Below are 12,440 nucleotides of genomic sequence, written 5' to 3'. Positions count from 1 at the left end.
AACTCTAGGATGGGATTACGATAGGTGGTGAAGTCGATGTAGGTGGATGAGACCTGGGGAAAAGCATATTTGGTTGCGTGGGAGGGAAAGGGAAAGGGCAAGGAGCTTAGGGGCTAAGGTAATAAAGTGGTGGCTGGCTTACCACTGATGGTTAGTTGACTCGTTCATTAAAGTAACCGATAGACGATGCACTGGAATTGCATAAAATTGCATAAAATATTTATCGAAGATAAATTATACATTTGATATAAAATTATTCATTTTTTAGACTTTACTTTCGATCACATGATAAGTAGAAAATATTATTTTGCATTTTTGCATTGTTCCCTTCTGACAGATTGCCTTGCATAAATAAAAATTGACATTTTTTTATGATGTATTCCCCGACTTATTATGGGTATTCATATCATTTTAATGAGATATTCATTGAGCTCATGTGAATACTATTTTTTACCCACAAATTGTCGGTTAATAGTTGTTCGGTTCAACTGAGAATACGCTCCGATGGTAATGGGGATTGAATTTCATTGACGGAATATTCACCCGGTTTTCACAAAAGAATGACTCGCTCCCTGGAGAGGGAAGTTATTTTCAAGGGGTAATTGATATGGAATATGTATATGATTTCTAGAAATTAGGTCCCAGGTTTTATTGTATTAATAATCTGCACGAGTTGAAATTGTTGGAGCCGAAAGCACGGATCATCCATTGAAAGTTACTCATTATCTCCTGTATTCCACTCGAACAATTGCGCGTTTATCATAGACTGTATGCTACAATAAACTCCATTTCATCTGACATTACTCTTGAATGCTGTTATGAGGCGATTCTATTCACAAGTTCGATTCACTTGTATCTGTTAAACCGAACACTTTGGTCGACATAATAAAGTTTCCTTTTACTTTCATTCTTCACTAATTTTCTCCTCGCTTGAACAATTTTGAATGAATATTTTTATAAATTTTTTAAACATCAACTGGAGAAATACTGTTAAGCATCGATACAATCTCGGAAAACAAATTGTTTCTCCCGTACAGAACAATTAGCTGCCCTGACTGGTGGTTTGCAATTAATTTCACAATTGCTTGAACTACCACACAATGAAGAAACCAAGAAAGAGCTGTTCTCCTTTAATCGTATTTCCTGGGCTGCAATAGGCGTGTGCATTCGCTTCCCCGTAAGTTGGCAAACACAATTTATAGTGTTTCGTGTTGTCGACAATTTCTAATGTAACGCGGTGCTGCAAAGTGCAGCAGTAATCTACAGCTTGTGAAATTAATAGGTAAACGACACCCACTGCAGAATAATCTTGAAAATCCAAGGAAAAAAATAAAAAAATAAATAAAAGTCGTTGAGATTAAAGCAGAACCACTTTTTTCTCAAAATTGTTTGGTTTTTCTCGTTTATAAGCCCACTCAGACATAATATCTACAGTTATATTTTTTCGCGTCTGCAAAGCGGTATTATAAAATGTATTTTATTCTCTCTGAAGTTTTACGGCAAATAATCGGCTTAGAAAGATTGTACTTTTGGTTGCATTTATTATTTTACATGAGTGGCATGCAGTGAATTTATATTTCAAGGGTCAAAGCGGAGAAAGAATTTTGCATTATGTGAATAATATTATCGGTGAAATTTTTTATGAACTCGCAATCAACACTATGTTATGTTTTAATTGTGTAAATATAAAAAAATGTACGTAAAACAAGGGCTTTACCTACTCTAAACCATTTGAAAAGGTGAATCGAGAAAAATCTAGTTTCAAGTTGGGACTTATGACTTACATCAGGACTTTCAACTCCTAACTTTTATTTATCAGTAAAAATAAAATGAATGTAAATAAAGTTTCATATAAAGTGAAATAAATGCCACCAGATTCTCGGCTCTCCTAGTCATGCCAATTTTTCAGGATGAAACGTCATCTTTTCATGAGAAACTCCTTCTGTCCGATCAAATTTGTTCGAGTAAATTGAATCGCCCTATTCCCTCGTTGTCTGCACCTCCTGCGCCCCAACCTCGCACCTCATCACCGTCCGGCTAGTTCTATTGGCCGCAATTTGCCTTTTTACACAAGCCAACACCGGTATATATGCATTTTCGTTGAAAGCCTCGTTCAGCACGAACCGTCCACCGATCCAACACCTCGGCATCAGTTAATCAACAGACACTAATAACCTTGAGCCATACGCGCCGGGTGATTCTCAATTGAAAATTGAATGAAATTTCAGGGATGAGTTTATTAGTTCAGGAATCGGGAGCGGTAAATTGCCTTTCAATTTATAAAGTTTCAAGGGAGGAGAGAAAAAAATAATGCGGAATATTCGCTCGCTAGTGGGGCTGGAGGGAGTACGGGGGGTTTACGATGCCTCATTTTTTCTTGTCAAGGTGAAACTGTAGATGGGGATATTGGATAACTTTCTGAAATTGGGATTTCCAATTGCGAGTGTGGTACGTGACGAGGGAAACCACTCAAACTTACTTTATCAATACCACGAGGATTTGCATTTTTCAAGGGGTTGGTTAATGTCAATGTGACAATTTTGACTGTTCGGATTTTTAATTTACAAGAATGAGCGAATTGCTCTTAAAATACAGAATTATTTTTCTTTTATTGTTTCACGAGGGAAAAATTGGAACTGTTTAAAATGTCCCTTTTTGTCTGAGTTATTGAATTAATCACTTGACCCGTTGAAACTGATAGAGGACTGAGAGAAATTTAGTTAGGATTTAATGAAAATAGAAAAATCTTGCCAAACCGCTCTTTTAATCAGAAAAAAAATCAACCAATTAACAAAGAGCAGCGGTACCTTAAAATTGGCCCCATCGAAATCCCATAGACTAAACTGTTGATTAGTCATTAACAAAAAAAAAAAACTTGTTCATAACCTGAATTTCCCGCAATTTTAAATATACTCAGTGCCGCCAATATTTTCAGCGGCAAGATGGCCCCACCTACTAATTCAGTCCCGGTCGATAACTCCTCAATTCGCCTCAAAACGGCAACAAAACGCCTGTTGAATCTCCTTTCGAACCTCAGAAAAAACTCGGGAAATATTTTTCCCTTTGAAAAATCATGGGAAAAACTTTCTAGTCTCCCCTTTACAAAATAAATAAGTCTCTGAGGAATTTCATAAAGCCCAGTGCCCCCTCCACTGTTCCTCGTGTCAAAAGTAAAATGACAACAAATCAACAGTTGTTTACTCCGATCGACGCTCGTCTCTCGTAAACAGTAAAATATGGATAAATTTTAGTGATAAATGAAAGTGTTGATGAATGAATAAATAGCAGAGAATACTTAATAAATTGCGATAGGGTTACGTTGTGGCTGCTTAACGGCCTGTCGCTCACATAGGTACGTGACCAACGTTTGTGTGATACATAACCGCCAAGTACTCCGGAATAAACAATCTCCCCAGTCAGTGATACTCAACGAAAAATATAATGCCGTTGTTGTTAATCTAACTAGAATAATAATATCAAACTATCACGATGGAAGATATTTGGTGAGTGACGACAAACTCGCTGGAAGTTCCCTGACGCCCAGTGTCAGCCATAACCTAAAATTATTATTCGTTGACATAAACTGACGATACTCGAGGGATTTGACGTAATTAATGGTTTGTGTGATTGAATAATTGGACCAATGGCTCGGGCTATGATCTACAAGGGTTCCTCCCACCTTCTACATGATAGCCCACGGAATGATGAGGTTTGTTAATCATTATTTTGGGAAATTTTATCGGACAATTTATTGATGAGGTTGTGTCTTGACCATTGAAAGTTTACATTTTTCAATGATGTCTTGGGTATATTTGGAATAAGGGTACTACGGAAAGGTTTATAATTACCATATTTTTTTTTTTTAATAAAAGGGAATTCGTCCAGGTTTTGGATGCGTACAAATTATTCTAATGTTATTTGTTGGCAAGTCCATGAGCAATATTGAAAATGCTAGTTGGAATTGTTTGGAGATATCATGGGTAATTTCCCAATGAGGGTGTTATTGTGATAGTGATAATAATTAAAAAAAAAATAAATCATTAAGAATATTTTGTACGGAAGGATTTAAGTTTCTTTGAGGATAAAAATGAGGATTGTTTGACGATAAAAATGATAGTGATAGAAAATTGACTTATTTGACTTGATTATCAAATTTGGAATGCATCTTTTTCGATTTTAAAATTTGAATTATATTTTTGAATTCAATTAATAAAACAATTCCACTATTTGATTATTTAAATTATTTCGAAAAGATAAAATATTATTGTTCGTACTCAACGAACAGTAAATTCTCTTTTCTTTAAGAAAAATAAACTTTTTCAATGAATTCATAATACATGATAAAATTTAATAAATTTATTAAAAACTTGTTTCCATTTCTTCTATGACGTTTTACAAATTTGAGAAATGAGATGACTGTTGTAAAAAAAAAAATCTGAACGATTTATCTTACTATTTATTCATTTATTTGTTCAATTATGGAAGTCTTAACTCACCATCAGTCTTCCTAATGTCAAAACGTCATTCTCAACTATCAGGTAGACTCTCTGTTGCTATCGATAAAAGCGGAGCCAAGCAGTCCTCTGATGGAGACAGTTCTAGATTTTCCGGACTCCACAAGCGCTTCAGATCCACCAAATCTCCAGCAGGACTTTCTGTCATCATCAACACTACCAAACTACGAGTCCTCGGCAAGTTCAAGCCAAAATTCTTGTAAATCTAAAAAATCGCGATCATCCGGTGACTTAAAAATTGTAAAATATCCGCCGCAAAATCGTAAACTAATGCGATTTCTCATAAACAATCGAAATCAACTTAAAGGAAGCAGATTGCGCTCAAGATGTCAGGCGATAATTAAATCCTTGACATACGACTGTCCAATTTGTTACGCGCAGTTTAGTGATCGCGGCGGTCTGGCAAAACACCTGACTTTCTTCGGCCATACCCAAAGACGATTGATCTGTCACACCTGTAGAAAAGTGTTGGAAACCCCCCACCGATTGCTCTCTCATAGAAAATCCGCCCACCGTCATCTCGATTGGCCGAATGCACCCTATAAATGCGAGCACTGTCCCCTGACATATTCCACGAAAATGTCCCTGCAAATGCATTTATTCCACTACCATGACATTGGAAACACTGATAAACCGGTGAAAAAGACCTCGAGGCAGACATTAGCTAGCGATATTGCCACTTCTTCGATCAGGAAGGACCGCAAGCTCCGGAGAGATCAATTGGCGGGGCAGTGCAGTGAGAGTATCGCGGAACTTGAAAGAACGCACCGGGAAACTCGTCCAGGGCCAACGTTCGCGAAATCCCCTCAGGTCCCCGGTGGGAATTCCTCACCGAGTATCTCTAGCGCGAACGCCCCTCATGCTCCTTTCGTTCAGATTCATGGGGTACCGCAGGAGGTGGAGGCACTCCTGAGCGATTACAAGGGCAGTCCTATGAGGGCGCGAATAATTGACGAGCCTTCAAAGCTACCGGAAACGGTGGAGCCCGGGAGCTTGAGGTGGGGTAGAGCTCGGGGGAGATTTGACGCGGAAGAGAGAACATCTCAGGAATCGCATACAAAGACTGAAACTAAAATCAAAACGCCGTCGAAGAGAGCCTCGTTGTCTCAGAAAAGAAGGACGAATCACACTCCGATGACTCTAGCTACTCGAAAGGTGACACTCCTGAAGGCGCGTTACAATTGTCGCGAGTGTTACGTCCCTTTGATAAGGATTACAAGACCTGAGCCTGATACTTCTCCTGAATCGCCGTCTACGATTGAAGGTACATCGATTGATCTGCAACTTAAGAACCTTGAGATTGCTCTGAAGAAATTAGAGGTGCCGCATTCCCCCCCTTCGGTTGACTCTCTCGGAGCAGCGGCGGGTGCGATGAAATCAAAAAGGGAAATATACAGATCGAGCGTTTGTCGCACGAGATTTACAACCAAGTTTAAACTAATAAACCACTACTTGTGCTTTCACACTAACTCGAATGAGGATGAGTGCGGGGTTTGCAGAATACGCTGTGGTAATTCTCGAAAATTAAAGACTCATCTGTTGCTTCACTGTGTAAAGATCATTCAATCGAAGCAGGATCGATCGCCGATTGATCCGAAGGGGCCGTGCGAGAAATACCGGAAGAAGCATTTGTGCTACGGCTGCAAAAAGCGATTCTGGCTCGGATCTTGTTTGATTAAACATCAAGAATTATGTAGATTAGCTCGGTTGCATATTGTGAAGGTAGCTGAAAGGGAAGACGATGAGATCGTCAGGAGAACATCTCCGAGGAAGTTGGAAGGTAAAACAAGTGATATGGCCATTGCCACGACTGACTCTCAAGAAAAAAAGACTTGTCATGAGTGCAAGACTGATTCCCTGGCCGCGGAAGGCGGGAGAGCTGCGACAGAGAACGCAAGGTGCGCTTTACCCTTGGTGAAAAGGTCTGAGCAGCCATCAATGCCATCAGGGAATTGTTGGTGGAAAAACAGAGTACCTTCGACCTCACTCGGTCACTCCTGTTCCGTCTGTAATAATCAATTTCAAATGGCTGCCAACTTAGCCCAGCACAAGAAGAAATTCACAATAAAGCAATTGAGTCGCTGTGAAACCTGTGGTACATTGTTTCCATCCAGAAGCCTCCTTTGGGGTCACCAGAAGACAGCACACTTCTCCGGTGCCCCAACATCGAAAATCAAGTGTCCCGTGTGTGATCAGAGATTCACGAAGAAGAGTTATCTTCGTGCCCATCTTCTGCACATCCATTACGATGAGATAACCGAAGGTGTAGAGGAGTGGACGCAGCCTTCTGTCGTCTACGAAATGAAGTGTAAAGTTTGCAAACTTGTATTTAAAAATCGACGGAGATTTGTTGAGCACAGCTTGTACTACCTGGACGACGATACATACTCTTGCGACATTTGTAACGACCGATTCACCGGCAGATTTCGTTGTCACTTTCATTTGAAGATGGAGCACTACTCCAAGGAGATGCAACAAGCCTACACTCATCACTGTCCACTCTGCAACGAGGGCTTCATATACCAGACACATTTACACGCGCACATGTTTCACGTTCACGATGTAGCTAATGATGCTGCAGTCAACGGTGGCCATCTGGTTAATACTGATGATCCCTTTGTCTGTGCCACTTGTGAGCAAAGATTCGCAAGTATCACACAGCTGGATCAGCACCAGAATTTCTACTCTAACGATGGGGCTTATCAGTGTGACAAGTGCGAGAGAAAATGTCGATCAATTTCAATTCTTGGATATCATAGCAGAATATCCCATTCAACCCTTCCGGACAATATCTACGCCAAATGTCCGATCTCCAGTGAGGAAATATCATCGAAAACTTCTTGGATCTCTCATATTAAACATTTCCACGCAAATCTTACGGATCAACCCTCAGAATTTTGTCTGGAGAATGTTTGTACACTCAATGAACTACTCCGTGAGTCGGAGAAGAGCCTCAGAATCGATGAATTGTCACCCACTGCAGCAGTTACGCCTGAAGAAAATATAGCCGAGCTGGGCAATGGCGATTTGGCTATCCGCGAGCTTCACGGTACGAATATTGAGTTCAATTGCGCCATTTGTGATGAGCGATTCACGTCGAGCGTGGAACTAAAGAGCCACAAGTTCACCCACGAAACCGCTAATTATGGATATGATGACAGCCTAAATGACAGCCATACGCAGTTGAATCTATCGCCACAGGGTCCTGACTTCACCACCGAGACTCGACAGCCAGCAAAAATCCCCAACACCGATTTCAGCCAATCACTTGAGGTGACTCAGCTGCCCCGCATCTCTCCGCAGAACTCCACTGATGTTCTTCAGAGTTATTCCACGGATAAGGATCCTTGCAATTTCTCAATTACCAATATTTATTCAGTCGGCCTAGATGAGTACGAGAGCTTGGCAAATGATCCGCTGCAGAGTACAACAGCGAAGAACAACCAGGTAAACGGAACAGTGGATAGGAGTCTGGAGTGCAAGATATGTCATTTCATCTTCAGCTGTACCAAAGCCCTTCGGAAGCATGTGATTAATTACTCCAACACTGGTGACTACGTCTGCGAAGTTTGCGGACGGCGATTCAAATGGTTAAAGTTTTTTCGTTCGCACATTGGGAAACATTATAAAACGAAAAACGGAGTTAATCCGATGTATTACTGCGAGCAGTGCGACGAGGGATTTGGCTCGATGAATTCCAAGCACATACACGTCGCGCATATCCATAATACTCATCGTATGACGATGTTGGCTGACGATGATGTGACAGTTGTTGAGGACGGGACTCCGGTGGAACTCCAAGAAAATGTCGCGGCTATCACGCAGGGAGAAGGGAAGAAGCAGACGATCGAAGTGGATCTGACAGAGGACGAGGGGGAAGAAGCGGTGAATCTGCTGCCAATTGTCAAGAATCCTGTGGCACCGTTGAGTGCAGCAGTCAAACCAACAGTTGCACAAGCTAGGGTTCCCCCGACAACTCATCATCCAGCGCAAGTTGCTCCTAACGTTTGTCCCATTGTCTGCAATATCTGCCACGTCGAGTTTCTTGATGCTGATTTTCTTGTGAAACATTTCGCAACAGCTCACGCAATTCATTTGCCTCCTTACAAATCAAATACGCAGTGCGATCAGACGGTTTCGATGAATTATCAAAATGCCGAGAGCTTGAAAAATCATTCGAGTTATTCGGTCAATGGAGAAATTGAGACTGATGCATCTGGCAAGTATTGTTACTGCAAAAGTTGTAGTATTCAATTTGCTAATGAATATGCATTGCTCACTCATCTACGCAATGTACATGATAACAATGAAACAGTTACTGAAAAACTGGGAAATTACAAATCACCGGGAATAAATTCAAAAGTTCAGGGACAATCGCTGGCAGTTGTCTCTATGGAGACTTCCTTCGTAAATTCTGATAAATATATTTCGAATCCTGATTCAACGACTCTGGAAAATGCGATAAGTCTGACGAAAAACCGAAGTGGTAATGTTGTGTCGTCGAAAAATAAATTGGAAAGTGGGTCTGACAGGCCTTATCGCATTCGCGGTAGTAAAAATTCTCATAATCTTCACGTCATCGGTCTTCAGAACAAAGATCTGGTTGATTTGACACGACAGAGATTGCAGATGCGTACAAGTTTTGAGAGAAGTGATATTCCATGAGTACTTCGCTCAATTTTTCATTTTATTCCATTTGTTTTTCGCTTGCTTTGGTATTAACGTGTTCGTAGTTTCTTTTGAATCTCATTCTCATTCTTATTTAATACAGTATCCAGTTATTAGGACATTTTTGTTTCCACTCAGCCGTGGATATGCGAGAGGCACATTGAAAAATGAGTATTTTTTACATAGGACTCAGATAATTGCCACTGATGTAATTAATAAGTACACTCTTCCGTAGGGTTAAGTCGACATTTATACGAATTATGTATCGGTTACACTTCTATTTCCATTCTGAATAATTTTGTTTTGTCTATTGATATTCTTATTATGATGCTTTTTTGATTATTCATGGATCCAAAAATTGTTGATGATCATAATAAATAACGATTGCCAGTATGAAATTGGTCATTAATAATTTATTTTGTGTCACATATTTTGAGCTGTACAGGTACAACGAAAATAAAAATATAGTTCTGTCAGGAGTATTACCTTTTTTTTTTTTGTGAAAATCCGCATCGGCGGGGTAGAATCATCAGCATTAACTCCACAAATCAATACTCCTAAATTACACTTTTCCATCTGTGGTAAAAAAAGAACATCTCCCACCAGGAGTCAACCTCGCGGAGTCGAGCGATAAGTAGGGGATAAAACTTCTGCTATTCATCACACCACACCCGAGATAAGTTGCCTACTTACCACTATCTTTTGAAAACTTATTATAGACTCGCTAAAGCGAGGGAGAGCCCTTTTCCCTATTTCTCCCGGGGAATAATGGAAACCATTCGCGAATATCCATCGTCCGGAACATTCATTTGTAATTTGACGCCACTGGTATCGCCAACATTTTCAGCCACCAGATGTATTACGTCGTTAAATTTTTCTCGCCGGTATCCCATTACTACTTGTGACGGATTTTGAAGAAAAAATTGTGCAATCAGTCAAGGGGAGGGGGATGAATTATTATGAATCTGAGGGATGGGGTAAGTAGGTTTCCAGTTCTACTTTTTTTTTGGTCTATTGTTTTTTTCGAAAAATTTATTTGTTCAATGGGGTATGAAGTAAAATGGACTGTGTTGGAGAGGTTCAACTTTTTCGCGTCTCAATATATAATTTTCAAACAAAACAATAGATTATTAGATGCAGTAAGATACTAGAGAATACAAGATAACTCCAGCGACCAGAAAAAAAAAATATTCCTTGAAACAACTGAAATGTCTTTTTTTTTTTTTTTTTTATCACGAACCGGTAAATCGTGATCCCCACTCGACCAAAGAATTACACCCACCAGACACGATTTTTCACTATATTCACTTGCCATCGTATGTACCCACTGTTACGACTCAGGGCCTCAACTCGTAAAGTTCATCTAATCGTATTATGAAAGAAGTCGTGACCAGCAGTGCATTCTCCTCCCCATTTCCTTTACAATTTCATCCTTTTCTGAAGCATCTTCATACCCTCAGTAGCGTCAGAAGTACAGAATTGTTGGAACGATATCTGGCCTTTTCAACTCTTTTGCTATGTAAATTAAATCCACTCGTTTCAACTTGTCCTTCTCCCTTGAATACCTGAAACTTTTAAAATGAGAAATGACTTTGTGAAAAAAAAAACGAGCAACAATTATGTCACGTCCTCTTGTATTTTTACAGTTCCACTTGGAGTTGAAAATTTTCGAGAATAAGATAATCCAATTTAATCCAACATGGATAAAGGGGGGAGAAATGTGTCTCGTTGTCGTATTACCGCGTACCGGTTGGCCATTTATTTCATCTTTTTTTCCCCCCGTCACCCCTACCCCTTTTTCCATTATTTTTCTCTTCTTAGCCTCCAGACACGTCAGTCTGAATATCGGGTTTTCTGGGGGTAGCCTGGGGGTGATATATCCACGTATTCACGGCAGTCGCGCTCCATTTGTTTCCGTGGCTTGAGGGGTGAGTGTATCCTGTAAATACGGAGTGGGCAATGGGTGGGCGGTGGCCAAGGGACGAGGGAGACAGGTGAGACTCTATGGTGCAGTGCATGCGGTAAGTACCGACAATTTAAATTTAGCGGGCGTCTCCGAGGGGATTTGTCTATTATTGGAAAATAATTGATTGTTTAATTTGTTGCGATGTTCCCTTAAAGAAGATTTTATTTATTTTTTTTTGAAAAACTGACGGAACTGACTTTCATCATTTAATTAATGTCATCTGAATCATTAATCAATTACTTATGTATTGACATTTCCTAACTATTTTAAATAAATAATTTTACGTTGTTTCAATCATTATGTTTGTATAAAACAGACTAGATCGTGAAATAAGAAAGAAAAAAATGAATTAATCGTAAATTGTCACGTCTCAATAATTGTTTTCATTATAAAAAAATGTAAACCGCAAAATGCACCTTGCTACAATGAGAGTAAAAAAAAATCAGAAAACATTGACTTTAATAAATTAGTCCTTGTCACTGCATTGAATCTTTTAGCCATCTCTCAAGTCGTTAATTTCAGTACGAACCAGGTGAGATACTCTATTGGCTCTATATAGAGAGAAAGTGGAGAATGTGGGCATACAGAAAGTGGGAGGGAGTTTAGTCTTGCGCACAAAGGCACGTAGAATGAACAACCTTCGTCTACGGGGCTACTACGTTTAGGTACACACACCTAAACTGGGTGGGGAAGGACTGGCAAGTACCTCCAGGATAGAACTGGAGGATCAAACTGTATGAAGCCTTGGGATCTCCATTACAAACACGGTTTGTCCTTGTCAGCCAATATCCTGGGCTACTAGCGGTGCGAAGCCAAAGTTAGAAACTATGTTCAATGAGATTACCATATACTAAGCTAAACGAGAGGCCCTTGACGGAACTGGAAATCGAATTCTAAATTGGAAACCGTTCGTTCTGGGGGGTAAGGTTTTTTTGCTGATGGTCAATGGCTGATCTGTGAGGCTTTCATCGTAATTATTGACTTTCTAAAGCCCCGTATGTGATTTTATTGGTTGATTCATTGGTGAATCATGGAAAATTCATGGAAAATTTGAAACCTCCATCAATGAATAATTTTATGAATGAGGCAGAAAAAATCCAAATCCTTAACAATCAAAATATTTTCAATCTTGCGATTTAGAATAAAAATTAAAAACAGTCTTTCTTCCTGGAATTATTAATGAATGATTTATGAATCGTAAAACCAATTCTTTCCAATAAAAATCAGAAAAAGAAAAACAATTTTCATTGACTCATAAGTAACTTGACAGCAATTTTTTTTTTTGATTCTCC

The 12,440-nt window shown here is 39.5% G+C and overlaps 1 protein-coding gene across 1 annotated transcript; it reads left to right on the top strand.

Annotated features, from left to right (window-relative positions):
* The first annotated feature begins 2,383 nt into the window (after nt 1-2,383).
* LOC135168795 (uncharacterized) lies at nt 2,384-9,664 on the top strand. The gene is made up of 2 exons (XM_064133326.1): nt 2,384-3,709; nt 4,539-9,664. The coding sequence occupies exons 1-2, from the start codon at nt 3,644-3,646 to the stop codon at nt 9,177-9,179; spliced, it is 4,707 nt and encodes a 1,568-aa protein (XP_063989396.1). The 5' UTR covers nt 2,384-3,643; the 3' UTR covers nt 9,180-9,664.
* Nucleotides 9,665-12,440: the final 2,776 nt, after the last annotated feature.

Source organism: Diachasmimorpha longicaudata, chromosome 13 (genome assembly GCF_034640455.1).
Source record: "Diachasmimorpha longicaudata isolate KC_UGA_2023 chromosome 13, iyDiaLong2, whole genome shotgun sequence".
In the NCBI taxonomy this organism is placed as follows: domain Eukaryota; kingdom Metazoa; phylum Arthropoda; class Insecta; order Hymenoptera; family Braconidae; genus Diachasmimorpha; species Diachasmimorpha longicaudata.
Note: the sequence above shows the minus strand (reverse complement) of the source record. Positions and strands in the feature narration are given on the sequence as shown.